The following is a 25,349-nucleotide window of genomic DNA, read 5'->3' as shown; positions in this document are numbered from 1 at the left end:
CCTGGTTACGGGTGCGTATAAGTTATTGTCCGCTTGCGATATTACTCGCTTTTATGTACGCCTCATGATGTATCCAAACTAAACTTGGCCAAACCATTATTGCAACCATTTTTGCACGCTAAGAAAAGCATTATAACGCAATTCACTTTAGCTGAACTTTACTTTACTTTTATGAAGTTCAACTAGAATGAATTGCGTTTTAATGCTTTTCTTAGCGTGCGAAAATTGTTGCAATAATATTTTGGCCAAGTTGACATGGAATTGCACAGTAATCATTTTACCTGTCCCTCTACACTTCACCGCACCCAACGTGGATCGAACATGCTATACAAATAGATGACAACATGAAGCTATTATATTTCTCATGAATGACCCATTACCTATCCGGATCCCCTTCATTGTCTCCCCCCAAATGATCCCTCCACATTTTACACCGTGCCAAGCTGGGCAAAGTGTGTTTTCCAGAACTTACGCTGCTGCGATTCGACAAAACAGTCTGTTCTCAGTTTACATTACGCGGGGCCATTGGTAGGTTTAGTTGTTCACAACCTTTATTCTGATTAAGTCTCTTTTCTCTCCTCCCATCCCATGTTTCCACACCTGACCCCCCCCCCCCCTCCCCTCCCTCCCTTCCAACGGCTTTTGTGACTGCTACGAACATTGTACACCGGCCCAGCATATGCATCTTAAGTATGGCGGGCATTTTAGTGTAGGCCTACATAATGCTAAAACTTCCCCTTTAGTCCGGCTCATATCGTAAATTATAACCGTACCAGCCCCAACCCCCCGCCCACCCCCGTCCTCATTTCACCTCCCGCCTATTGCCTATGTACCTGTCACTCCATCTTACCTCACCTGACCCTTACACTGACCCCCTTTTGCCTCTTTGCCCCCTCTCTTCCACCCCTCCTGCTGGCTGACTCTCCATCTTTTTTAACCTGCCCCCCCCCCCCCCCCCCCCCGCCCACACCCACACCCCCACCCCGGCCCACTACTTCATTCATCAGTTAATTCCCTTGCTCGAGTCGATCACCTGGGACTTTATGTGGTCTTTATCTATGTAAAACCCGATCGTACCTCATCTGACACCCCCCCTCTCTCACTGGCCCCTCCACCACCACACGCACACCTCCGGCCGCTATACTGATTACAGGTGTGTGTTTATTATACCCTTGACACTGAATGACCGCTGTCTCGTGAAGCGCTTATCTGACGGAGAGGACACCATACTCGTATGGCTTCTGGGTTGTGTGGTAGACAGACACCTGTTGCAGACAATGACACGAGCTTTGAGTCTGACATGCCATACACCACGGCACACGCCAAGGTCGCTTTACGCCATTTTGATGCGACCAAGGTGGCCGGAACCAATTAATACAGTAGACAAAGTGCAGGGTTTACTGTGTTCGCCGCTTTGATGTGAACAACCAAAACAGTACAAAGAGTGCAGGGTTTACTGTGTTCGCCGCTTTGATGTGAACAACCAAAACAGTACAAAGAGTGCTGGGTTTACTGTGTTCGCCGGCCGCTTTGATGTGAACAACCAAAACAGTACAAAGAGTGCTGGGTTTACTGTGTTCGCCACTTTGATGTGAACAACCAAAACAGTACAGAGAGTGCTGGGTTTACTGTGTTCGCCACTTTACTGTGTTCGCCGCTTTGATGTGAACAACCAAAACAGTACAAAGAGTGCTGGGTTTACTGTGTTCGCCGCTTTGATGTGAACAACCAAAACAGTACAAAGAGTGCAGGGTTTACTGTGTTCGCCGCTTTGATGTGAACAACCAAAACAGTACAAAGAGTGCTGGGTTTACTGTGTTCGCCGCTTTGATGTGAACAACCAAAACAGTACAAAGAGTGCTGGATTTACTGTGTTCGCCACTTTGATGTGAACAACCAAAACAGTACAACGAGTGTTGGATTTACTGTGTTCGCCGTTTTGATGTGAACAACCAAAACAGTACAACGTGTCACGTTTTGACTTAAACTGTGACGATCAACACAGTAGAAAGATTGTTGGATTTATCATTTCGCCGTTTTGATGTGAACAATAAAAACAGTAGAATTAGAAAGAGTGTGCTAGATTCCTCGCCGGTTTACGCTACTTTGATGTGAACATTCAAAACAATAGAAAGATTGTTGGATTCATTGTTTTCGCCGTTTTGAAGCAAACATGTGACGATCGACACGGTAGAAAGATTGCTTGATTCACCGTTTTCACTGTTTTGATGCGAAATGTGACAATCAAAATTCAGAAAGAGTGCTGTATCAAGTCACCGCTTTCATTTTCCTACCCGAACAATCACAACAGCTGAACGACTGCATGCTGGGTTCACCGCTTTCGCTGCTTTGATGTGAACGGCTTTGACAATCAAAACTACTTAAAGATTGCTGGATTTGCCGCTTTCATTATTCGAGTTACAATACGTTAACAATCACAACAGCTGAAAGACTGCATAGTGGGTTCACCGCTTTCGCTGCTTTGATGTGAACGGCTTTGACAATCAAAACTACTTAAAGATTGCTGGATTTGCCGCTTTCATTATTCGAGTTACAACAGCTGAAAGACTGCATGCTGGAGTCACCGCTTTCGCTGCTTTGATGCGAAGAATCACAACTGTAAAAAGACAGCTGGGTGTCCGTGTCCGGATTTTTTAGCACGAGGAATTTGATACACGCAGGGTGTATGTGTGTGACGGAGTTTGTTGTGACTGTATACCTGCTGTCCAGTAAGCTGTGGCTGAAGGATTGTCGGACAGGCGCAGTGTTTGACTTGAAGATACTGCGTGGAATTTAATGCCGCGAGGTTTGTTTGTGGATGTACACAAACAACTCACAGGTCTGCGTGCTGTCATCTCGTGGCGTATCTTTGTGGTCAGTGGTTTTGTGGACTCTCTTTCTGGTTTGAAGTAAAAATCCACATCCTAAACGGATTTGACTCTGTATACGATACTTATGTCGTAGTTTTCGATCGGATCAAATCACACCACTGGGACCGTGACTAATATCAAATTTACGTAACATTCGTGTACAGGTCTGACAATGGACATGCAGTGTTATTTCAAAATTGTTTTCATCCTATTTTGAGTGGATTCGAAGGAGTCAAGTACGCCATTAATTGTTGTGCTTGTGTGCTGTTCACAAGTTTGCGAATTGAAAAGTGTCGTTGATTAACTTTTTGTTTGCGGTTGGATTTACCAAGAAGCGGAGGACGATGTCTCAAGAATCACCCCCGTCTCCGAGAAGGTCAGTGTTATAGTTGATTGTTGCCACTGTTTGTTTTGATATTGTCTGAGTTTTGCTTTGACCATGAAGGCCCTTATCTCCTATAAAGTTTAAAGGTCATTGAAGATGCGTACATGCGATCGTTCTTGGACACGAACGCTTGATTACGGTTTAATGTGTCCATACTCAGCAGCGAGAGACAGCATTGAATTAGTTATTAGATGTGAAACTTTTGCGTAAGTAGCAACAGATCAATATCGATCAGTCATGCTTTGTCCATTTAAAAAAAATTAACACATGAGGTATTTTTTTAAGAACTGTGTGTGTGTGTGTGTGTGTGTGTGTGTGTGTGTGTGTGTGTGTGTATGTGTGTGTATGTATGTGTGTGTGTGTGTGTGTGTGTGTGTCATTGTGTGGTGTGTCATTTGCATTTATTTCATGTCCTTTGTCGGTGCTTGATTGAAAAAGAAACACATGATCCTACACGCAGTAGTTTTCACAACAAAATACGAACAGCTGTTTGCATGTTATTGCTCTTTTAGTCGGACTGCTCAATATGAAATCGGTGAGCAAAACTGCATTGCGCTGTCACACGGTAAATACATAAAAGCATTCATACTGTGCTTTGTTGGAGGCGCAGAGTTGTAAAGCTTTTATGAACTTGTGCAGCTGAAAAGCTTTTTCTTCAGCTGTATTCAAATGTGCACGCGGCGTCACAAAACACGCGTCGTGTTTTTTTTTTTTTTTTTTTTTTAAAGGGCACACTTCTTTGCTTGTAAACTTCTTCTTCAGCGTTCCGGAATTGTCTGGTTACGTGTGAGCTCGTTTGCCCATTTGGGTTCCCCACTCTGAGAGCATTGTCAGCTCACTCCGCTTTCGTTGAGTAGGCATGCTGGGTATTTTCGTGTTTCCATAACCCACCGAACTCTGACATGGATTACAGGATCTTTTCCGTGCGCACTTGGTCTTGTGCTTGCGTGTACACACGAAGGGGGTTAAGTCACCAGCAGGTCTGCACATAAGTTGATCATAAAAATCTCCACTCTGAACCCACCAGGCGGCAGCGACCGGGATTCGAACTCACGACCTCCCGATTAGGAGGCCGACGTCTTACCACCACGCCACTGCGCCCGTCACTTTAACAATTGGACTCGCCAGCTGGGCAAGCTTCTACACGGGATAAAGTCCTCGCTCCTCTTAGACACACCAAGAATCAATCAATCAATCAATGAGTCTTATATCGCGCATATTCCGTGGGTACAGTTCTAGGCGCTCTGCAGTGATGCCGTGTGAGATAAAATTTTATACGGCCAGTAGATTGCAGCCATTTCGGCGCATATTTACCTTTCACGGCCTATTATTCCAAGTCACACGGGTATAGGTAGACAATTATTAACTGTGCCTAAGCAATTTTGCCAGGAAAGACCCTTTTGTCAATCGTGGGATCTTTAACGTGCACACCCAATGTAGTGTACACGGGGGGAGGTTCGGACACCGAAGAGAGTCTGCACACAAAGTTGACTCTGTGAAATAAATTTCCGCCGAACCTGGGATCGAACTCACGCTGACAGCGGCCAACTGAATACAAATCCAGCGCGCTACCAACTGAGCTATATCCCCGCCCCAAGAATGCGCCTTCGTGTGCAAATTGGGAGTGGTGTTCTTTTAATGATGAAATGATTTCCCTGATAGTCACTATAGTGTCCGATGAGAAACGAATCCCCCCCTAAAAAAAAAAAAAAAAAAAAAAAAAAAAAATTCAATTCATCAACAAATTCTAACTCCTCACAGGAAGCAGTCGGGGTGTTGATTTTGTGGTATGTGTCCAAGGGGTGGTCTTATACAATGTAAAAGCCTAGCCAGGTCTGAGATGGTGAATGGGGGCCCGGGTAGCTCAGGTGGTAGAGCACTGGACTTGTGATCGAAAGGTCGCTGGTTCGAATCCGGGCCGGGACGGACACATGCAGGTCAACTTTATGTGCAGACCCAGAGACGGTATCCATCTCCCACCCCCGTGTCACCACAGTGGCACGTAAAAGACCTCGGTCATTCTGCCATAAGTGCAGATGGCTGATACCACCTAAACACGCATACACTTGTGTATCTCATCTAAACGGTCGGGTTAAAAACCCGGGAACATGCCCCTAATGGCTTTGCCGTGAGGGCGTAAAACTTGAATTTCTCTCGAGATGGTGAATCAAATTGTTTACTGGTGAAACCTCTTTACTGGTCCCTTCAACGTTGTAGTGTCTTTCCTTTTAAGGGCTAAAGGGGGAAAAAACACCAGGAAGGTTGAGGTGCGTATCTAACGTGTGCCAGTTTTTGCTGTGCACGATTTATAAAGCAAAGCTCACATATTTTATGGCTTTGTGTGCATGTGTACCTGGGTCGTTATGTAAAAACTGCGCATGAATGCATTAGTGCAAAGCACGACTGATTTTCGTGTGTGATGGTTCCGGCGTTGAAGAACGGTGGTGGTGGGCGTAAGGTCATAACGAAATAAGGGCAAAATACATCTGCGCAGTCGCCACTACACTACATGCTGCGATAGGGATTATGACGAGTACTTGGCCTGTTTTCTTTTCACGCAATGTGTAGCGGTCTTGGAAAAAAAAAGAATCACCTCAATAATCTGCAGTGCGTCGTCTGTCCTGCTGGCGTTACATAGGTGAGCGCCGGTCCTTACGCAGTGCAGTTAGACATGCCATGGATTGAGAACAAATTAAAAAAACAAACTTTATCCGGTTGTATATTCCTTTTCGAAGTCACTCACACAGACAGACAGACAGACACACGCACACATACACACACACACACACACACACACGCGCGCGCACGGATGCACGCACGCCCGCACACACACACACACACTCACACACACACTCACACAAACACACACACTCCTTACTCCCTTACCCCCACCCACTTATACCTACCTTCAAAACATTCTTACTGAGGCCTGTGGTTTCCGTGCAGGTCACAATGTAGGGTAAGGCAAGGAATGCAATGCACTCAAGTCGTAAATAACCAAGGTCTGTCCTTGACCTTAACACGTAATACTCACCAGGCCCGTGTTCCCTATTGTTTTACGAAACGGACTGGGATTGGTTCAGGATTACAACAAATTGCCGATTCCGTTTCTTGAGTATGTCAAAATTGTTTGCAGTACCGCTGAAGAACAAGCTGAATTTTGCTATGATACCTGTCACACCGGTCCAGCAGAGAATGCTGAGATTATGTCCAGGTCATTTATTCTACTATGCCATCGTGCACATCTAGTTGTTTTTTTCTTAAAAAATATTAACTTTACATGTTTTACGGATGAATGGGAAAAGCAGTTCTATCAGTTCTTTCAAGAGTATTCCTATGCTTATGGCATTGATTTCCGTGATATTTTCGTGGTATGATCGCGCCTATCAGTAAACCGTGCGGGGAAGAAACGGCAATGAAAGAGTAGAAGAAAGATGATATACAGAGAGATGGAATAAAAGAAACTAGCAAAGACAACAAGGGGTCATACAAACAGCAGTATCAACATTTAAAGAATAATACAGAAAGACCCACGCATACACGCAGGTACACACACACACCTCTCTCTCTCCCCCCCTCTCTCTCTTTCTCTCTCTCTCTCCCTCTCTCTCTCTCTCCCCCCTCTCTCTCTCCCCCTCTCCCCCCTCTCTCTCTCCCTCTCTCTCTCCCTCTCTCTCTCTCCCCCTCTCTCCCCCCTCTCTCTCCCCCTCTCTCTCCCCCTCTCTCTCTCTCGGTCTCTCTCGCTCTCTCTCTCTCCCTCTCTCTCTCCCCCCTGGCCCTCTCTCTCTCTCTCTCCCTCTCTCTCCCTCTCTCTCCCACTCTGTCTGTCTTTCTGTCTGTCTCATTACATCCTGCACCCGACACTCAAACTGAAATGAAACAAAACCCACTAAACAGCTGTCTCATTTGTTTCCGGAGAATATGAGACAGATAGGCACGGTGGAATTTATATTTCGCATTTCCCGTCTGATAAATTCCTCCTGTCACTGCGAGTTACTGCGATACCACGACATAGGAGCGAGTTTTAATAATGTGTATTTTTTTGCATGTTTTATTGTTTGTTACCCAAAGAGCTTTATGTATACATGCCTGTGATACATTGTTCTGTTGAATGTGTCTCGATTGACACACTCTAGGCCTACGTTTCTGGTAGGGAAAAGAGAGAGAGAGAGAGAGAGAGAGAGAGAGAGAGAGAGAGAGAGAGAGAGAGAGAGAGAGAGAGAGAGAGAGAGAGAGAGAGATGTTTTTTACCTGATGTGTGGGCGTATGGTCATATAAGAGAGAGAGAGAGAGAAAGAGAGAGAGAGAGAGAGAGAGAGAGAGAGAGATATGGTTTTTTACCTGATGTGTGGGCGTAAGGTCATATTATAAGAGACTCAGAGAGAGAGAGAGAGAGAGAGAGAGAGAGAGAGAGAGAGAGAGAGAGAAATTTGTTTTGCCTGATGTGTGGGCGTAAGGTCATATAAGAGAGAGAGAGAGAGAGAGAGAGAGAGAGAGAGAGAGAGAGAGAGAGAGAGATACATACAGACAAACAGATCGACAGAGAGACAGACAAACAGACGGACGGAGAGGGACAGGCTTGTGTGCCCCTCAACACTGACTGGTGCTAATGCGTAGGACACGAGATGAAACGAAAGAGAGATGATTTTCGTATGACGTGCGTGTGGTTTAATTGGTAGTAATCGAAGCCACGCAAATATAATTATGTATATTAAATTTTTTTTTTACGAATACAAAAAAAAGAAGTTTAAATTACTGTAAAATAAAGTCAAAATGCCAAAACATTTATTTGATCCGTGATTTCATCTACCCCAACACATGATACCTCTCCCTTCGAGGTGGTAAATCTGATTACTACTGAGCTATAACTCAGTGCTTATTACGCACCACACTTCCCTAAGCCCTATGATAAACACGCTTACCTTGGAGGACTAAGACAATACAATGGAACCCCTCTTACAAGACTCCCCAATGTAAGTCTCCCTCCCTCCCTCCCTCCCTCCTTCCCTCCCTCCCTCCCTCCCTCCCTGCCTGCCTGCCTCCCTCCCTCCCTCCCTCCCTGCCTGCCTGCCTCCCTCTCTCCCTCCCTCTCTCCCTCCCTCCCTCTCTCCCTCCCTAAAAGTCTAAACCAGCTGACAGAATGGACTGACCTAAATCACATGTCTCTTAACCCAAAGAAAACCAAATATATGATAATTACAACTAGACAAAAACGACAGAATTTTACCTCAACTGGTCCCGATTTAATGATTGACGGCAATATAGTGGAAAAAGTCGACCATCACAAAGTTCTAGGTGTCCACATCGATAACAACCTGTCTTGGTCAACTCACATTGAACAACTTAGTAAATTAGTGTCAAAGAAAGTGTACCTCTTATCTAGAATTAAACACTTCCTTAATTGTCAAGCCAGGAAGTTATTTTTCACTGCTCATATTCAGTCTCTTATTGATTACGCATCCACTCTATGGGACTCTGCAAGTGATAATTCCCTAAAGCTACTCAGCAGATTACACAAAAGAGCGCTAAAAGTAGTATTACTCAAACAGACTACTCTCACCGACTCAGACTACATCAACATAGGGGTCCTACCTCTGAAGTCAAGAATGAATTACAACAAAGGAATAATGATGCATAAAATTATGACAGAAAATGCACCCGAAACCATTTGCTCAAAGTTCTCTTTGAAGAATTCGCACCACTTTATAAAACTAAACACTCCTCTTCCTAGGATAGACCTATTTAAATCAAGTCTTGTTTATTCAGGAAGCAGCCTCTGGAACGCTCTTCCGGACGCCCTGCGGCAATCCACCAACTCAGATTCTTTTAGAACCAAATATTCTTTCCATTTAATGAACTCTATGAACAAATAAACTTGATTGGTATGTTTTCTTTGTATACAGTTGTTCATTATCGGAATTATGGTTTATTGTGACAAAATCACGAAGATTTGGCTCTGTAATACATTGTTTTGCTGAGCTAATGTATTGTTGGGTTACTTTCCGTTTAGGCCAAAAAAAAAATAGGTCTGTTTACGGTAACCCGACCGACCCTATTTTTGGGGGCCGATCCTATAACTTTTTATTACATTTGTCAAAAAAAAAAAAAAAAAAAAAAAAAAAAAAAAACAACCGAGTGCAAAAAACGCAATGAAAGCGAAAGCGCCCGTGTCGCACACTTATTTCTCTGTCAAGTAGGTTTAATTTGTACACATTAGAAAAAAAAGTAAAAAAAAAAAAAGTGATTGCCTACCTACCTACCCTATTTTTTTTGGCTATGTTACCGTAACCACACCTATTATTTTTTTTGGCCTTATCTTCATTGCTTTACACCCAATTTTGAACACTACCTTATGATCTACAATGCTTCTACATAATGCGCTTCATGTACATAAACTTATATGTTCTACCATTAATGTTTTTATGTAACCTTTTTTTCCCTAGTCATAGTTATAGTAAAATAGTTTAGTCCCTCTTTAGGGCGAGGGCCAGATGCAAAAAAGCATATCTATGCTTATTCTTGTCACCCTCGAAAAATAAAGATTTGTCATTGTCATTGTCATTGTCATTGTCATTGTCCTCCCTCCCTCCCTCCCTCTCTCCCTCTCTCCCTCCCTCCCTCTCTCCCTCCCTCCCTCCCTTTTCAGACCTTGAATGTTCAAATTTCTGTTCATAACCTCTATAAATTTACCCCCATTTTAAGACTTTCTACTTTTGTTAAGACCTATTTTTTCAGATTTTTCGGGTCTTAAAAGGGGGGTTCCGTTGTACCTGTGTACAGCCCTCAACAAGCGGGGTTGGATAATGTCAAAGATAAATCTTGCCACTCATGCGTAACGCAGGCAGGGGATCAAGGAAATTACAGCGTAAGAAAGGCAATGAATGACGCGGCCATCCGTGACGAAATACCGCAGCCGATGACGTGGTGCCCCTAGACGTGACACGCAACTCTACCGAGTTTAAATCGGTGACGTGATCTTGACGTCGACATCGCATGCAAAAGTATCATCATCTATTGCCTGCGATTCACATTGAATCATATTTTTGTAAATACTTATCACAGCAGCTGCTGTGTAGTGTCCATAGTCAAGTTATTCTTTGTGGGTCGGATGAAGGGTCGTTGGCCTCGAATCTTAGTGAATCCTTTCTTTTTACCTCTTACAGCAGCGTGTTTTGTTTATGGTCACGTTATTTTGTGAGTCAGATGGTCGGACGTAGACCTTTGACGCTGGAGAATCAGTCTTCCCTCCAGTCACAGCTGCATCCCTATGGTTCATGGTCACGCGCGTTATTTTGTGAGTGGGATACACGGCCGAAGTAGACCTTTGTCTGTGGAGAATGAGTCCTTGTACCTGTCACAGCTGAAGCGTTTATGGTCACTTTATTTGTGACCCTCCACCACGGAATGAGTCGCATATCAGCTTTGCATGATTTTCATATTTTTACATTTTTCTACAGAGTTTTTTATGCTCTATCCACTGTTTGAGTTATAAGCCTGTGACTACGGTGACCCTCACACTGTTACCAGACACTCCCCGGACTAATTTTAAGCTATAGCGCAGAACCGCGCGAGGTGACATGCGACTCATTTCGTGGTGGAGGGTCACATTTTGTGAGTGATACTGGAAACGACCGTAGATGCTTCATGAACCGGCCATTCTGCAGGGTACATCAGCTTTGTACTGTTTTTAGTCGTGATGTCTTGGAGACAAGACTGAGAAATGCCAGAAGACCTGGATATTTTGTGAAACACTCCTTACAGCGTTTGTGTGTGCGATGATATTTTGTAATCTAGATCAACAACCGTAGACCTTGACGCTGAGAGAATCAGCTAGGTCCTTGTACCTGTCACCGCTGCAGCCTTGTTCAAAGTGTTTGTGGTGAGGACAGTATTAATATCAGAAATGTCAATAGCAGGCCGACTTTGTAGGCTAAAAATGTAATAATGTAATTCACATTGTGTTAAAAAAAGTAGTTTTTGTACCCCAGCGCCAGACTCAGACGACCGTGTCTTGTTTTGCCTGTCAGGACCGCTATCAACAATGATGGTGCAAAGACGGCAATAAAAGCCTGGGTCGCTATGCAGAAGTCGAGGTTAGAGAATTTAGTCTGGAATAAAATACGGCAATAAAGGCCTGGGTCGGTATGCCGTGACAAGTCGAGGTTAGAGAATTTAGTCTGGAATAAAATATCTGGAATAAAATACGGCAATAAAGGCCTGGGTCGGTATGCCGTGACAAGTCGAGGTTAGAGAATTTAGTCAAGGATAGACAGCCTCCTCAATGCAGCTTATCCCGGACTAAAGTCTCTTAACACTCCTGCATACTGGACCAGATTGGTGGGTAGAACATTCGGAAAGACCGCCTACAATAGCTACAGGATTAGCCACGCGGCCTCTGTGTTTAGGTCAGTCTCGGTCCCACTGAGGTCTTGGTCAGCAGTGCAAAGACCAACGTAAACAAGTCACGGTCCGCACTTTTTGTTTGGCGAGACACCAAAAAGGCTCGGTTTAATTCATGCATTGCATCTGAAGCTAATACTAATGACACGCACAGTATGTAAGCCGTATTGGCGGCATGCAGTTGGTGCAGGTGCTGGGATTTTTCTCGAAAGACTTTCAGTGTTTTTCTTCTTCATTCTTCGCTCAGTGGTATTCTGAGAATGTGTGTAGACCATGGTTTGGGGCTGAACTTTGAGATTCATGCATCCACATACCGACTTCGTGGGAAAAGCGGCGTCTCACGTTCAGTGGAGTGGATTCACGACAATGACTTTCAGTGACACCATCGCGGTTTCATCAATAACATTTTGGAGACCAGCATATTTAATTATTAGGTATGAGTCTATGACTAGAGTTTGATGAAAATATCATTGCACACAAACATGTAAAGCTATAGAAGTTGAACGTTTTTTTTTTACAGCAACAATTCTGCCTGTGTGCTACGCATGCGAGCGTGTCAAAGTGTCGCATTTTGCGAACTGACTCGAAGCGACCTTAGGCCCCCCCCCCAAAATTGTCTGTTTCTGGTAACATGGCTAAAAAAAATAGGGTAGGTAGGTAGGGATTTTTTTTCCCCCCAAATGTAGACCAATAAAACTAACTTTAAAAATCGCGCAAAGAGACTGGATTCACTATACATAGAGACAAGACACTCAACACATTTACAAATCTGTGACAAAGACTGACAGAGTATGACATGTTTTTCTTTGTTTACCTGGTCTGATATTTCCATGATGAAACAGAAAAGAAGACTTGAGACATCTTACATCTTGAGCTTGGACAAATGGGAAAATTTTTTGAGTTTGGAAAAAAAAAGTTTAGGGTCGGCGCCGAAATTTAGGGTCGGTCGGGTGACCAGAAACAGAATTTTTTTTTGTGCCTTATCGACTGATGGGGACCTTTCGGCAGTTGCATGCTCGTATAGTCGACACTCACGCTCTTTAAATGACAGCAGTTGACATTTACACAATTGTATTTCTTACTTAATGCACTGCTGTTGTTGGCTGGTAGTATGGATATAGGATATAGTGCGCGGAAACTACCAAGGTGTTTATTTATGTTGAGTTTCGATGAGAAGATGAGGAGTTTTGTGAATCAGAGTACGGTCCATTTCTATTCTGTTTGTGGTTGCTGCGGATTGTATGAATACACACCCAAAGGATTGTTACAGTGTACAGCAATGCATTTATTTTAGTTGTCAGTTTCAGAGAGGTGTCAGCAGTGAACAGAAACACGGTTGTACAGCGACATGGAAGAACAGGTTTCGAATTGGACAATTGCATTTCATAAAAGAGTTGTATTATGCGGTAATGAATACATCGCAGGTTTACGGGAGCTTGGGATTTGCGCAGTTATACTATCTGGACATTAGAAGAAAACAAATAGCCTGACCCATTAAACAAAGGCCAGTAAACGCTGTAAATAATGGCAACATCGGTAATTGAAGGTTATGCGGAATCAATGTCTTGCCGTCTCCTGGCACTTGAGTGAATGAGAAGCATTACTCTTCTTCTTCTTCTTTTTCTTCTTCTTTGTTCATGAGCTGAAACTCCCACGTTCACTCATGTTTTTGCATGAGTGGGTTTTTACGTGTATGACCATTTTTACCCCGCCATTCAGCAGCATACGCCGATTTTGGGGGAAGCATGCTGGGCATTTTCGTGTTTCTATAACCCACCGAATTCTTACATGGAAGCATTACAATTAAGAAACAAGTTTCCAACAGTTTGAAGTAGGGGGAAAACTGCGTACACTCCGAGTATATGAGCTGGCAATCTGACTTTTTGTATGCAGACGAGACGTTAGCTATGAAAAGAGTGAGACTTTCTTTCCGCGCCGTATATACTCACTGAACAAATATGCTCATTCTAACACGCTTGGAATGCTCATCAGTTATAATCACATCAGACAGCTTGCCATCAGACTGATCGTCTCAAGGTTTGACAACCCCTGATGACAAAAATTGTTCTTCTCAAATTTTCAAAAGGAATTCCGATTTCTTTCTTCCTTTTGCTGTTTCGTAATGGTAATAATTTATTGAGGACCTCAGCATTTGTACTTGTTACACATCTGAAAAACCTACGAAAGGATTAACACAAATGGAGTAGGCATGTTCTGTTGGGTCATGCAGGCATAAGGAATTTGTTGATTTCATCCTGACTCTTTTTTTTTATATTTTTTTTTTATGTCAGGACAATGCACGCATGCATTTTGTTACTTACATGCCTGAAATGACAATAATGCAGTGACATACGATTTTCACATTAGAAAAGTTTACAGTTTATTTTCGTTCAAAGTACACCAAAGCCGTTAGGTTTCACTGCAGTTTGTCAGACCGTTTTCTAAGATCCCCCCCCCCCCCCCGCCTCCGAGAAAAAATAAACAAATTAAACAACTGAAACATAACTTGAAATATATAATGAATGTATAATATGAAATGTCGAATATGTATAATAAATCAATTAAAAAGGAAATAAACAAAAGAACGAAAAATATCTATTAAAAGCAGTGGCTGACAATTGAAACCCCAAGTTTCTTTTAGAATTAAGTCGACATTTTATTGAGTCACTTGAGAAAAAGTGACTCTATGTAATCGGTCAGTGTTAGTCTGTCCGGCCGGCCGTCCGGCCGGCCGGCCGTCCGTAGACACCACCTTAACGTTGGACTTTTCTCGGAAACTATCAAAGCGATCGGGCTCATATTTTGTTTAGTCGTGACCTCCAATGACCTCTACACTTTAACGATGGTTTCGTTGACCTTTGACCTTTTTCAAGGTCACAGGTCAGCGTCAAAGGAAAAATTAGACATTTTATATCTTTGACAAAGTTCATCGGATGTGATTGAAACTTTGTAGGATTATTCTTTACATCAAAGTATTTACATCTGTAGCCTTTTACGAACGTTATCAGAAAAACAAGGGAGATAACTAGCCTTTTCTGTTCGGCAACACACAACTTAACGTTGGGCTTTTCTCGGAAACTATAAAAGTGACCGGGCTCAAATTTTATGTGAACGTGACTCATTGTGTTGTGAATAGCAATTTCTTCCTGTCCATCTGATGCCTCATATAATATTCAGAACTGCGAAAGTGACTCGATCGAGCGTTTGCTCTTCTTGTCTATACAGTAGTCATCGTCCGTCCATCACCATTTTACAAGCTGACATTAGACATTGTCTCGTCACTTTAACTACAGAGTATTCAGCACCAGGAGGACCGTTTTACAGTCTACTTTATGGATGAGGCGTACGGAAGCTGCTGACAGGTCGCTGTCAAGGCGTTTAGAGGGATTTAAATCGTTCTCAGGACACAGCCGGAAAATGGACAAGGTGTGTGTGAGTTTTAAGTTAAAATGGAGAGAATTTGAGTTCAGTCGATGCCAGTCAACGTTATCACACCAGACGCAATAAATTGTTTGAGATCAAAACACAATGAACATAGCATTAAAGGGCTAAAAATAGGTCAAATAAACTCTGGTGTTTAGGAATTATGTTCGTTGCCATTGATGCACTTAAAATAACATCCAATTTCTCTTGTCAATCCAAAAGTTTAACAAATGTGCCGGATATTTTCTCCCCATGCCAAACGACGACATCGACTTATAGAGACTAGCAGATGTAACATCACGCATGCGTGTTATTGTCAAGTTCTGATGACATCATCACACCTAGATGTCGCGCTTTTTGTCGTAGTTTTAATTTCAATCTCTCTGTAAACTGGCCGAGGGTCCCATACTGTCGTCTGGTTGTTGTTCAGCGCGATGACACATCGGACCACTCGTGGTCGTGCCTCGGAACACCATGTAAGTGTTAGGTATTGTTTCGTGTTGAAGTTTTTGTTACACTTTGCTGTTTTCACCTGTCTCGTAACAGCTGCTTGGCGTTAGCAGTGAGTCAGTGTGCGAAATTTGATGGCTAAACTCGAAAGAAAGAAAAACAAGAGAAACAAAACCTAACAAATAAACAAACAAGCGGGCAGCGAGAGAAGAAAGAGATGTTTACAAAGACAAAACAACAACTCGGAAAACATTCGCGCTTGCAAGCCACGTGAGCCTGTGTTGTTGTTTCAGGGTTGAAATTTTTTGTTGTTTTTTAGGGGGAAGGTAAATATTCCTCACAAAAAAAAATAAAGAAAAAACCCCCAGGCAAATGCCACCTTCAGCGTAAACAGAAAATGAACGGTGTTTTACTTTTAGGAACGCTTTGTATTGGTCGATCGTCAAGTGTGTTGAGTTCTGTTTCTCATGTTTATGATTGATGTTATTTATAGAGAGTGGATGGCCGAATACCAGCTGCCAGAGATCATGCATGTTAGGGTTTTGTGTGCTCACTTCAGGCCTGAAATCCTAGGACCATTTCCGAGCGTTGATTTTGGAATGATTTTAAGAGAGAGGGTGGCCGTTAGCTGATTTCAGCTCCCTTTTCACAGCTGTGGATCTGATTTTTATTTGAGAAAAAGGATAGGGAAAGATGATTTGTTACAGTCTGTCATGATCAGATTCCCAAAAAAGAGTTAGGCTAGTTCGTGCGAGATGCAAGTCCTCTTCAATGGATTTTTGCAGTTTTTATTTAATTAATCAATTTATTTATTAATTAATTAATTTATTCATTTATTAGATTATTTTTTGCACATGCTTTTTCAAATGCAAAGAATTTATTGGCCGCTCACACTTGAAACTCGTTGCGGTCAGTGACTGAAGTTAGTGGCTTCTCTTTTTTTTAACAGCTTGTGACAAAACAGCCCCGTTCGTCTAAATCTCTCAATCATGTGCACAAAACTTTATCTCTTGAACAGATATTCCAGCGCAAGACTGACGAGGACGTGTCTATCAATTCGCAACAACTGGTGCTAATTCTTTATGTGCATTGGCTCAGTGGTTCTCCATAGAAACGTTTGAACATGGTTGACTCAACCTTTTGAGACATGCTTGACTGTATGCTGCACCCAGGTATTTAGAAATCATCTCAACTGTGACAGTCTGCTGAAGCTGAACTAGTCTGTCATGTTGTGTGAATGACGCTAATGTCAGATACGTTTGGAAATCATGTCAACTGTGACAGTCTGAATACCCGTGTGATGGCGAAGTGTCCAAAGAGACTGCGCGGTCCTTTTGACTAAAGTCAAACTTGTCTGTCATTTTGTTTGGCTGATATAAATTGTCAGAGACGTTTTGGAAATCACCTCACCTCTGTATACCCGTATGATGTCCACAAAGAGACTGCACGCTCCTTTTGGAAACCTGTTTAATCAAACCTGTTTGTCATTTTGTGTGGCTGATATAATTGTGACAGCCATTTTGAAATAATCTCAACTGTGACAGTCTGCAGACACGTTTCAACTTCGTGGTCCTTATGGCTAAAGTCAAACTAGTTTGTCATTTTTGTGTGGCTGATATCATTGTGAGAGACGTTTGCTAAAGATGACAGTCATAAACTCTTTAATGTGTCGGAATTATTACGAGAATTAATGTTCTCACGCTCATCGCGTTTGACATCTTCGACCTTAGTCTGGGAAGAAACATGTCAGAATGTTTTTGTGTGAGCATTCAGGGGGTCGTATTTCCTTTGAAGAGCGTAGACATGACGCCGCTTTGTATATAATTATGAGCTCAGCTAATGATAAAAAGCAATGCAGACTGTTTCCCACGATAGACTGAATTTATTATCTAACGCCTTTCAAATGTGATCAACAGTGAATATGAGTTACTCAAGACATGAACAGACAAGGCTTGAAGAGTAATCAAATTTGCATGTGAACGCTTGTGCTGCCGTTTTGACAAGTTGCTTATGAGTGGTCCCACACACCGTGACGTCGCACAGCGTTGATGACTTGTGTTGAGCTCCCCGTGGTTGGGTTCTGCTGTATTCCCGGACATTGGCAAACAAAGAATTAAAGTCAGAACCTTTGGTTTAAACACAATTTTATTCAAAATACATGACATGAAACAATTGACAAAAATGCAGCTAGGACACGAACTCAAGCAAATGCTTATTTAACGAACTTCAAGTGATCAAAGTTCTTGTGACTTCTTCGTCTAAGCATGGATTTCGTTCCCCAAGCAATGAGGTTTTTTCGTCGTGTTGTGGTGGTGTCGTGTAGGCCTACACATCCGAGCCTGTTTGGTCCATCATTTATCGTATTATATTTATTCTCTGAATTCCTGGCTTATCAAAAGCAGCAGCGGTGCTAATTTCAGCAACTATCTCATCACGGAGATGTTTGGATTATCTTATAACTGTGGAAAGGATTTCTAGCCGAGTGATACAGTTTTTTTTTACATCGAGAAAGCTTCTATTTGGATTATACTGAGCAAGATTTGTGTGAAGGCTGATACGGACAACTTCGCTGAACGTCAACATGTCGTACGCAGGATATATGCACAGGTAAGGCTTTGCCGGTGCCGCAATTAATGATTTAATTAGCAATGAAAGAGTGGTAGAAAAGTGTTCACTGAATTTTCTCTATCATGGTATTATGATACTTAGAGAGTGCAATATACTTTAAAGGGGGGGGGGGGGGGGGAGGGGGGAGTATGTGTCACTGTTTTGCGTGTTGGTGAAAATGTGATTTGATTCTGGACATTTTTCTCGTCAGTTTTTGTGTGTGTGTTCAAATTATTTTGATTGTATACTGTTGCAGCGTCCATTTTGACATTTTGAAACTTGTCACTGATTGTTTGTTTCTTGACAAGTTTGTATCGGGAATAAATATTCTTGTCTGTCAGCTTCTTCTTCGTTCATTGGCTTAGACTCCCACGTTCACTGATGATTTTAGCACGAGTGGAATTTTACGTGCATGACCGTTTTTACCCCGCCATTTAGGCAGCATACGCCCTTTCGGGGGAGGCATGCTGGGTATTTTCGTGTTTCTATAACCCACCGAACTCTGACATGGATTACAGGATCTTTTCCGTGCGCACTTGGTCTTGTGCGTGCGTGTACTTACGAAGGGGGTTAAGTCACTAGCAGGTCTGCACATACGTTGACACGGTAGATCGGAAAAATCTCCACTCTTAACCCACCAGGCGGCAGCGACCGGGATTCGAACTCCCGACCTCCCGATTAGGAGGCCGATGTCTTACCACCACGCCACTGCGCCCGTCCTTGTCTGTCATCGAACTGCATCACTTGAAAGGCAGACTTGGAATTGGCTAGAATCTGAGCGCGTGGATGCCAGATTACACACACAAACACACACACACACACACACACACACACACACACATTACAATGTCAGTCTGTCTGTCTACCTTTCCGACATCTGTCTGTCTTTTTCTTTCTCTCTTTCCATTTCCTCATCCACGTTCATTTTCAACTGACTCAGTGTCAAATCCCTGTGCTATCCAAGTGCAAGAGCTAGTTCAACTTGACCTTGGCGGAAGATTACACTTCAAAGCGCAACTATAATTATTATAGCCAAACTATTCGAGCGAGCGGCGTATTGATACCCGGGATTAAATGAAAACATTCTCGCTTTGCACGCATTATGATAGAAGATTCCGCTATCAATTTAGTCCGTTTAAAGCCAAGGCAGTCCATCTTGGACACCCGGCCAGCCATACTGAAACTATATATTGATATTTAAAGATATTTTGCACAGCAGTTAACGCTCAGATTCGCAGAGGAAATGATGTCTGTCGAGCAGGGAAATTGTCTAATTTTTGCATAAGGAGTCTCTTGTGTCTTCACTTTAGACTGAGGAAAACCAGATTTGTCAAAACCTGATTCACATTCCTTCTCACTCTGTGTTATTTCTGCACTCACAGCTTTCTTTTTTTCAGACTCGAGACAGCAAACACTTGAAACTACACTTGAGGTTATTTGAGATGAGGAATGTTATCAGACATGTATGCGGAAGGCAGAAAACTCATGCAGAACGCGATTCGCTCGAACGAGTGTTCCGCCAGAGATACATGCAGAACGATAGCTGAACAGAGGAAAAAATACAGCGGCGGAGGTGGTGGGGTGGGGGGGGGGGGGGGGGGTGTGGGAAGTGGGAAAGAGGGGGTGGGGTGTGATGGGGTGGGGTGGGGAGGGGTCAGATTTACCCTCTTTGATCCGGTTGTAATTCATCAGTGTCTGTGTATGTATATCTTCGTCGACTTAGGAGTCCCCTACCCCCACCACCTCACCCCCGACCACAGAGATATATCTCTGTGCCCCCGACTCACGCACCTTGTCCAGTACGGTATATGTAACACACTTATCTAATTGAACAATAAAACTTTTGCTCCTCGTTGGTCAAATTCAAAGATACTTTCATTCGGGAGCATCTCGTTACTCCCCCGTATCGTTACTCCCCCGGCTCGTTACTCCCCCGGGTTGTTACTAACCCTAACCCTAACCCTAACCCTAAGGGGGAGTAACGAGCCGGGGGAGTAACGAGCTGATCCCCTTTCATTCCACTGAATTCATTCTTGAAGAAGAAATAATTATGACCATGATTTCACGTACTTCGGCTCAGCATAATTTCAGCTGTGAATAATGTGGTCGTTGCAGAAAACGTGTGTATACATGTATGCATACATATCGTTCAGTTGAATGAAGGTGAAATATGTAGGTCAAATTCCAGGTAAATACGTTTAGAATGTAAGGGTTCCTCGGTTCAGTTTGAGCTGCACTTTAAATCTGTTTGGTCAATGGTCTCGAACTTTTTGTGTGTACTGAAATCCACGTTTAACGGTCTTGAATAATTTTACATTGAAAGCTTCGTCTAAGTCCTGAACACTTTGGTATTGAGGGACATAGATTATTTTATTGTCGTGCACTTAGTACCGTCTACGATTGGACAGTATTTGCACCGATGTGTTGAAAGGCAACCTCTTGACCCACTTCCATTCCTCACTCTTTCAGATATGTCCCGTTAATTCACTTTCTTAAACTGATTAAACAGACTTGGAAGGGCGGCGTTTAGAAGTCAAAACAAGCTTCTTTGAACTCATATTTAAAAGATGACTTTGGGACACGATTAAAAACATCTTTATATTTACTTTCTTTTTTCAATCTTTCTTGAAGACGGAGGTTCAATCGGTTCATTATATTTAGTCAAGTTTTGACTAAATATTTTAACATCGAGGGGGAATCGAAACGAGGGTCGTGGTGTATGTGTGTCTGTCTGTCTGTGCGTGTGTGTGTGTGTGTGTGTGTGTGTGTGTAGAGCGATTCAGACTAAACTACTGGACCGATCTTTATGAAATTTGACATGAGAGTTCCTGGGTATGAAATCCCCGAACGTTTTTTTCATTTTTTTGATAAATGTCTTTGATGACGTCATATCCGGCTTTTCGTGAAAGTTGAGGCGGCACTGTCACGCCCTCATTTTTCAACCAAATTGGTTGAAATTTTGGTCAAGTAATCTTCGACGAAGCCCGGACTTCGGTATTGCATTTCAGCTTGGTGGCTTAAAAATTAATTAATGACTTTGGTCATTAAAAATCTGAAAATTGTAAAAAAAAATAAAAATTTATAAAACGATCCAAATTTACGTTTATCTTATTCTCCATCATTTGCTGATTCCAAAAACATATAAATATGTTATATTCGGATTAAAAACAAGCTCTGAAAATTAAATATATAAAAATTATTATCAAAATTAAATTTTCCAAATCAATTTAAAAACAGTTTCATCTTATTCCTTGTCGGTTCCTGATTCCAAAAACATATAGATATGATATGTTTGGATTAAAAACACGCTCAGAAAGTTAAAACGAAGAGAGGTACAGAAAAGCGTGCTATGCAGCATAGCGTAACCACTACCCCGCTCTTCTTGTCAATTTCACTGCCTATGCCGTGAGCGGTGGACCACGAGTATACGGTCTTGCTGCGTTGCATTGCGTTCAGTTTCATTCTGTGAGTTCGACAGCTACTTGACTAAATATTGTATTTTCGCCTTACGCGACTTGTTTTTATTTCAGGTCAACCGTTGCTTTTGGTGCACTTTGTGTAGCCGTTAAAATACTGGTTTTAAAAAAACGAATCGTCATAAAGTTCGGTAAGTCTTAACATTTGAATGACCTGCGAACCATGTTGTTGCAAGATTATGATTTCCCGCCAGAGCTATGTGGATCCAAAGCCAGAAGTTTTAAGTTCTGACGGAGATTTGTGCAGATCTGGACAAGTTTACACAGAGTAATATGACAGTTTTGATCATTTCACTTACACCTGCCCCATTGTTGTTGAAAGTTTTCTTTCTTTCTTTATTTAGTGTTTAACATCGTTTTCAACCACGAAGGTTATATCGCGACGGTGTTGAAAGTTGTTTTTCCTGTTAGCAAGAAAAAGTTGAAAAGACAGTTGACATTCACTCTTGTTGCATTGTCTTGTATTAGAACTCGAACTAATATTTCCTATCTAGATGTACATATTTATAACCACACTTAATATAAGCTTAGCTTGTTGTGTGGTCACAAATGTCTGTATCGCATCTACATGCCACCCTGTATTTCTTTAATAAAATCTTGTTTAAACCAACTCGAACTCGAATTAGAAAAACAGCTAGAACTTTAAGACTTTTACCCACGAGTATAGATCGACCATCTTTCGAATCTTCACTGCTTGACATGCCCAACCTTTGCGGGTCTGAGAAGCGACTTCCGGCCAGAGATGGTGGATCTAAAGGAGAAACCTGTGGGGCCCAGCGGAGTCCCTGCGGCGAACTTCAGACTTCATCACATCGACAACCTATAATACAGTCTAGCATGGCAACGGGAACGCAGAAGAAGAAGAAGAATCTTCACGAATTTGTTCAGGCTTCTACATGGGATAAAAAGCATCCATTCTCACGGGGACATGGGAAAAAAATGCATCTTTAAGTTATGTGTCTAAATACTCCCATGAGAAGCCCCCACGTGTTTGGCCCCATGACATTCAAGTCATCTTCTCCTTCTTCTCCTTCATTTCTTGAGGAAATCCCTGTACAAGGCAACTACCCTCATTTGAGGGAAAAACAGCGTGTATCCAGGCGGAAAACACTTACTGATAAAATTCTTTGCACCATCCCAAAAGGGAATGTTTACTTTTACAAAAAGTCAAACGCAAGCTCATCCTTTTTTGTTGCTCTAAATTTGAGACGTCCATGCCGTTATCCCATTCATCCCAATTCGTTGTCCCAAATTCGTACGAGGTTTCAGTATCTAGTTATCTCGCTGAGGCAAACAAGAAGAACCTGAAAAAAGTCGACAACCATCGTCATCGTGCTAACGGGCCCCACATGGGGTAAGGCTGGTAATTTCTGCGCAAATCAGTCGCACTTCGCGAGACAAGCATTTTCTTGCAAAACTGTTTACTTTGCTTCCCGATAAAACTGCGTGCTTTGTTTACCTTGTTAATCCCCAAAATCTCTCTCTCTCTCTCTCTCTCTCTCTCACTCTGTCTCTCTCCCTCTTCCTCTCTCTCTCTCTCTCTCTCTCTCTCTCTCTCTCTCTCTCTCTTTCACACACCCTGTCTCTGTCTGTCTATGTCTCTCTGACTGTAAGTCTGTCTTTCTCTCAATGCCATCACTCTCTCTGTCCCTGTTCGTCTCTTCCTCTCTCTCCAGCCTAGAGCACAATACATTTTCCTACTTGTATTCATGTCTGTCTGACTTTTTCTCTGTCACTCATGATCAAGGCTGTGTGTGTGTGTGTGTGTGTGTTTGTGTGGGTGCGTGTGTGTATGTGTGTGCGTGTGTGTGTTTGTGTATGAGTGTGCGGTGTGTGTGTGTGTGTGTCAGTGTGTGAGTGTGTGTCAGTGTTTTTGTGTGTGTGTTTGTGTGTGTGTGTGTGTGTGTGTGTGTCTCTCTCTCTCTCTCTCTCTCTCTCTCTCTTGAGAAAAACAACCTGTTTCTGCCACCGGCACGGCACTGATTTTCTTTAACGCTGGAGCCAGCCACATAACAGGAGGTAGTCTGGTTCCAGATTAGATCCTTTTTTATGTGGGTTCGCCCTTGTTCGTTCTTGCCTCTGTAATCGGTGGCAATACACACACACTCCCGCCCCTGTTAGCTCACAGATAGCACGGGCATCCCGTTGGGGGACTGACAAGCCCTTGGTGGCCTACTTCAGTCTTTGTTGGAACCAGGGGGTTGATTTCTGTCTTGTTTATTATGGGGGCGAGGACGCCCCCATTCTATACGGATAGTTTCGAGGTTGACCATGGGCAGCGCCATTTTGTTGTGAAATACGTCATCAGTTTGTGTACACAGGAAGTTGTGACATCCGTCACCCTATGGGAGGGGTGACGTCAAAATTGTTCATCTGTAGAAAGTTGTGAAATCCGTCACCCTATGGGAGGGGTGACGTCAAAATTGGTCATCACAGAGTTTGTGTAACACAGGAAGTTGTGAAATACGTCCCCCTTGGGCAGCGCCATTTTGTTGTGAAATACGTCATCAGTTTGTGTACACAGGAAGTTGTGACATCCGTCACCCTATGGGAGGGGTGACGTCAAAATTGTTCATCTGTAGAAAGTTGTGAAATCCGTCACCCTATGGGAGGGGTGACGTCAAAATTGGTCATCACAGAGTTTGTGTAACACAGGAAGTTGTGAAATACGTCACCCTATGGGAGGGGTGACGTCAAAATTGTTCAACAAAAACATGATATGTCGCATTGTGCAGGGTCAACTGCAACAAACTCAAACCGAGCCATTCATACCTAGCTGTATTTGAGTGACTTATATACCCGACATTTTTATTTCTTATTTTTAGCACAGGTGTAGGAAAAATCATGAACCAAAATGTTATTTATTTTCTAATTTAACATTTTTTTTACAAATATGACCATGGTCTTTTAAACATACAGTGACATTAAACATTGTTATGTTAAAAAAAAGAAAAAAGAAAAAAAGCTTTTGTGCACAAATCAGAAAATACATTGTACATTTTACCTACAGGCCAAACCGTGAGTGTCTGTGGCAAAGCCCGACCCAGGAAATTGCACTGATTTTATATTTAGATCAGAGAGAAATTGTCAAGAACAGGCGCTTGCATTTGGATGTGTCCAATGATAGTAGGTTTGGTTGTGATCAATCAGAATAATGTAGGAATAAAAATGTATGACAGTTTAGTATGATGACATGTAATTCACATATGCTGAAATATGATATTATACATCATGTAATATTATTATGGCTGTTGCCATGACCATGAAACCCAACAAAGGTTTAATGTAATGTAATTCAAAATACCAAAACCGAGCACCTATTAATCTCGTCTTTGCGCGTGAAGATTGAGGCCGTCTGCCAGTAGCGGTTAGGTCATACAGTGGAACCCCTCTCTAGCGACCTTTAAAATGTTGACAAAAATCGGTCCTTGTGGAGGGGGGTCCTTACAGAGGGAGGGGGGCGGAGTCAGGGGGCCACAAAGAAAGTCAGATTTAAAAAAAAAAAGAAAACAGAGAAGTTTGAGTTGCTGACGACCGTTCTCTCTGAAAGCAAACTGCTTCGATTTCATGTTTGTCCTTGGTGTCCACCAGTTCTGGTGCATGTACTACCCTGGCCAAGTTTCCTCTCAAGACATCAAAGAGACCGCCCCAGTATACTCTACAGCCTCTGGGCGAACCACCTCTCATAGCTAAAACTGGGTCAATGACCCCTGGGAAGAAGGTCAGTGTCTATAAAAA

At 42.6% G+C, this 25,349-nt stretch overlaps 1 protein-coding gene across 1 annotated transcript in view; it reads left to right on the top strand.

Moving 5' to 3' along the window:
• Positions 1-1,656: 1,656 nt before the first annotated feature.
• Positions 1,657-25,349, top strand: part of LOC138948534 (breast cancer anti-estrogen resistance protein 3 homolog) — a 126,099-nt gene continuing 102,406 nt past the window's right edge. The window contains exon 1 of the mRNA XM_070320086.1: positions 1,657-3,246. Within this exon, the coding sequence (XP_070176187.1) occupies positions 3,215-3,246 (32 nt within the window). The 5' untranslated portion in view covers positions 1,657-3,214. The remainder of the gene's footprint in view (positions 3,247-25,349) is intronic.

Source organism: Littorina saxatilis, linkage group LG15 (genome assembly GCF_037325665.1).
Source record: "Littorina saxatilis isolate snail1 linkage group LG15, US_GU_Lsax_2.0, whole genome shotgun sequence".
NCBI lineage: Eukaryota > Metazoa > Mollusca > Gastropoda > Littorinimorpha > Littorinidae > Littorina > Littorina saxatilis.
This window is presented reverse-complemented; position numbering and strand designations above follow the sequence as displayed.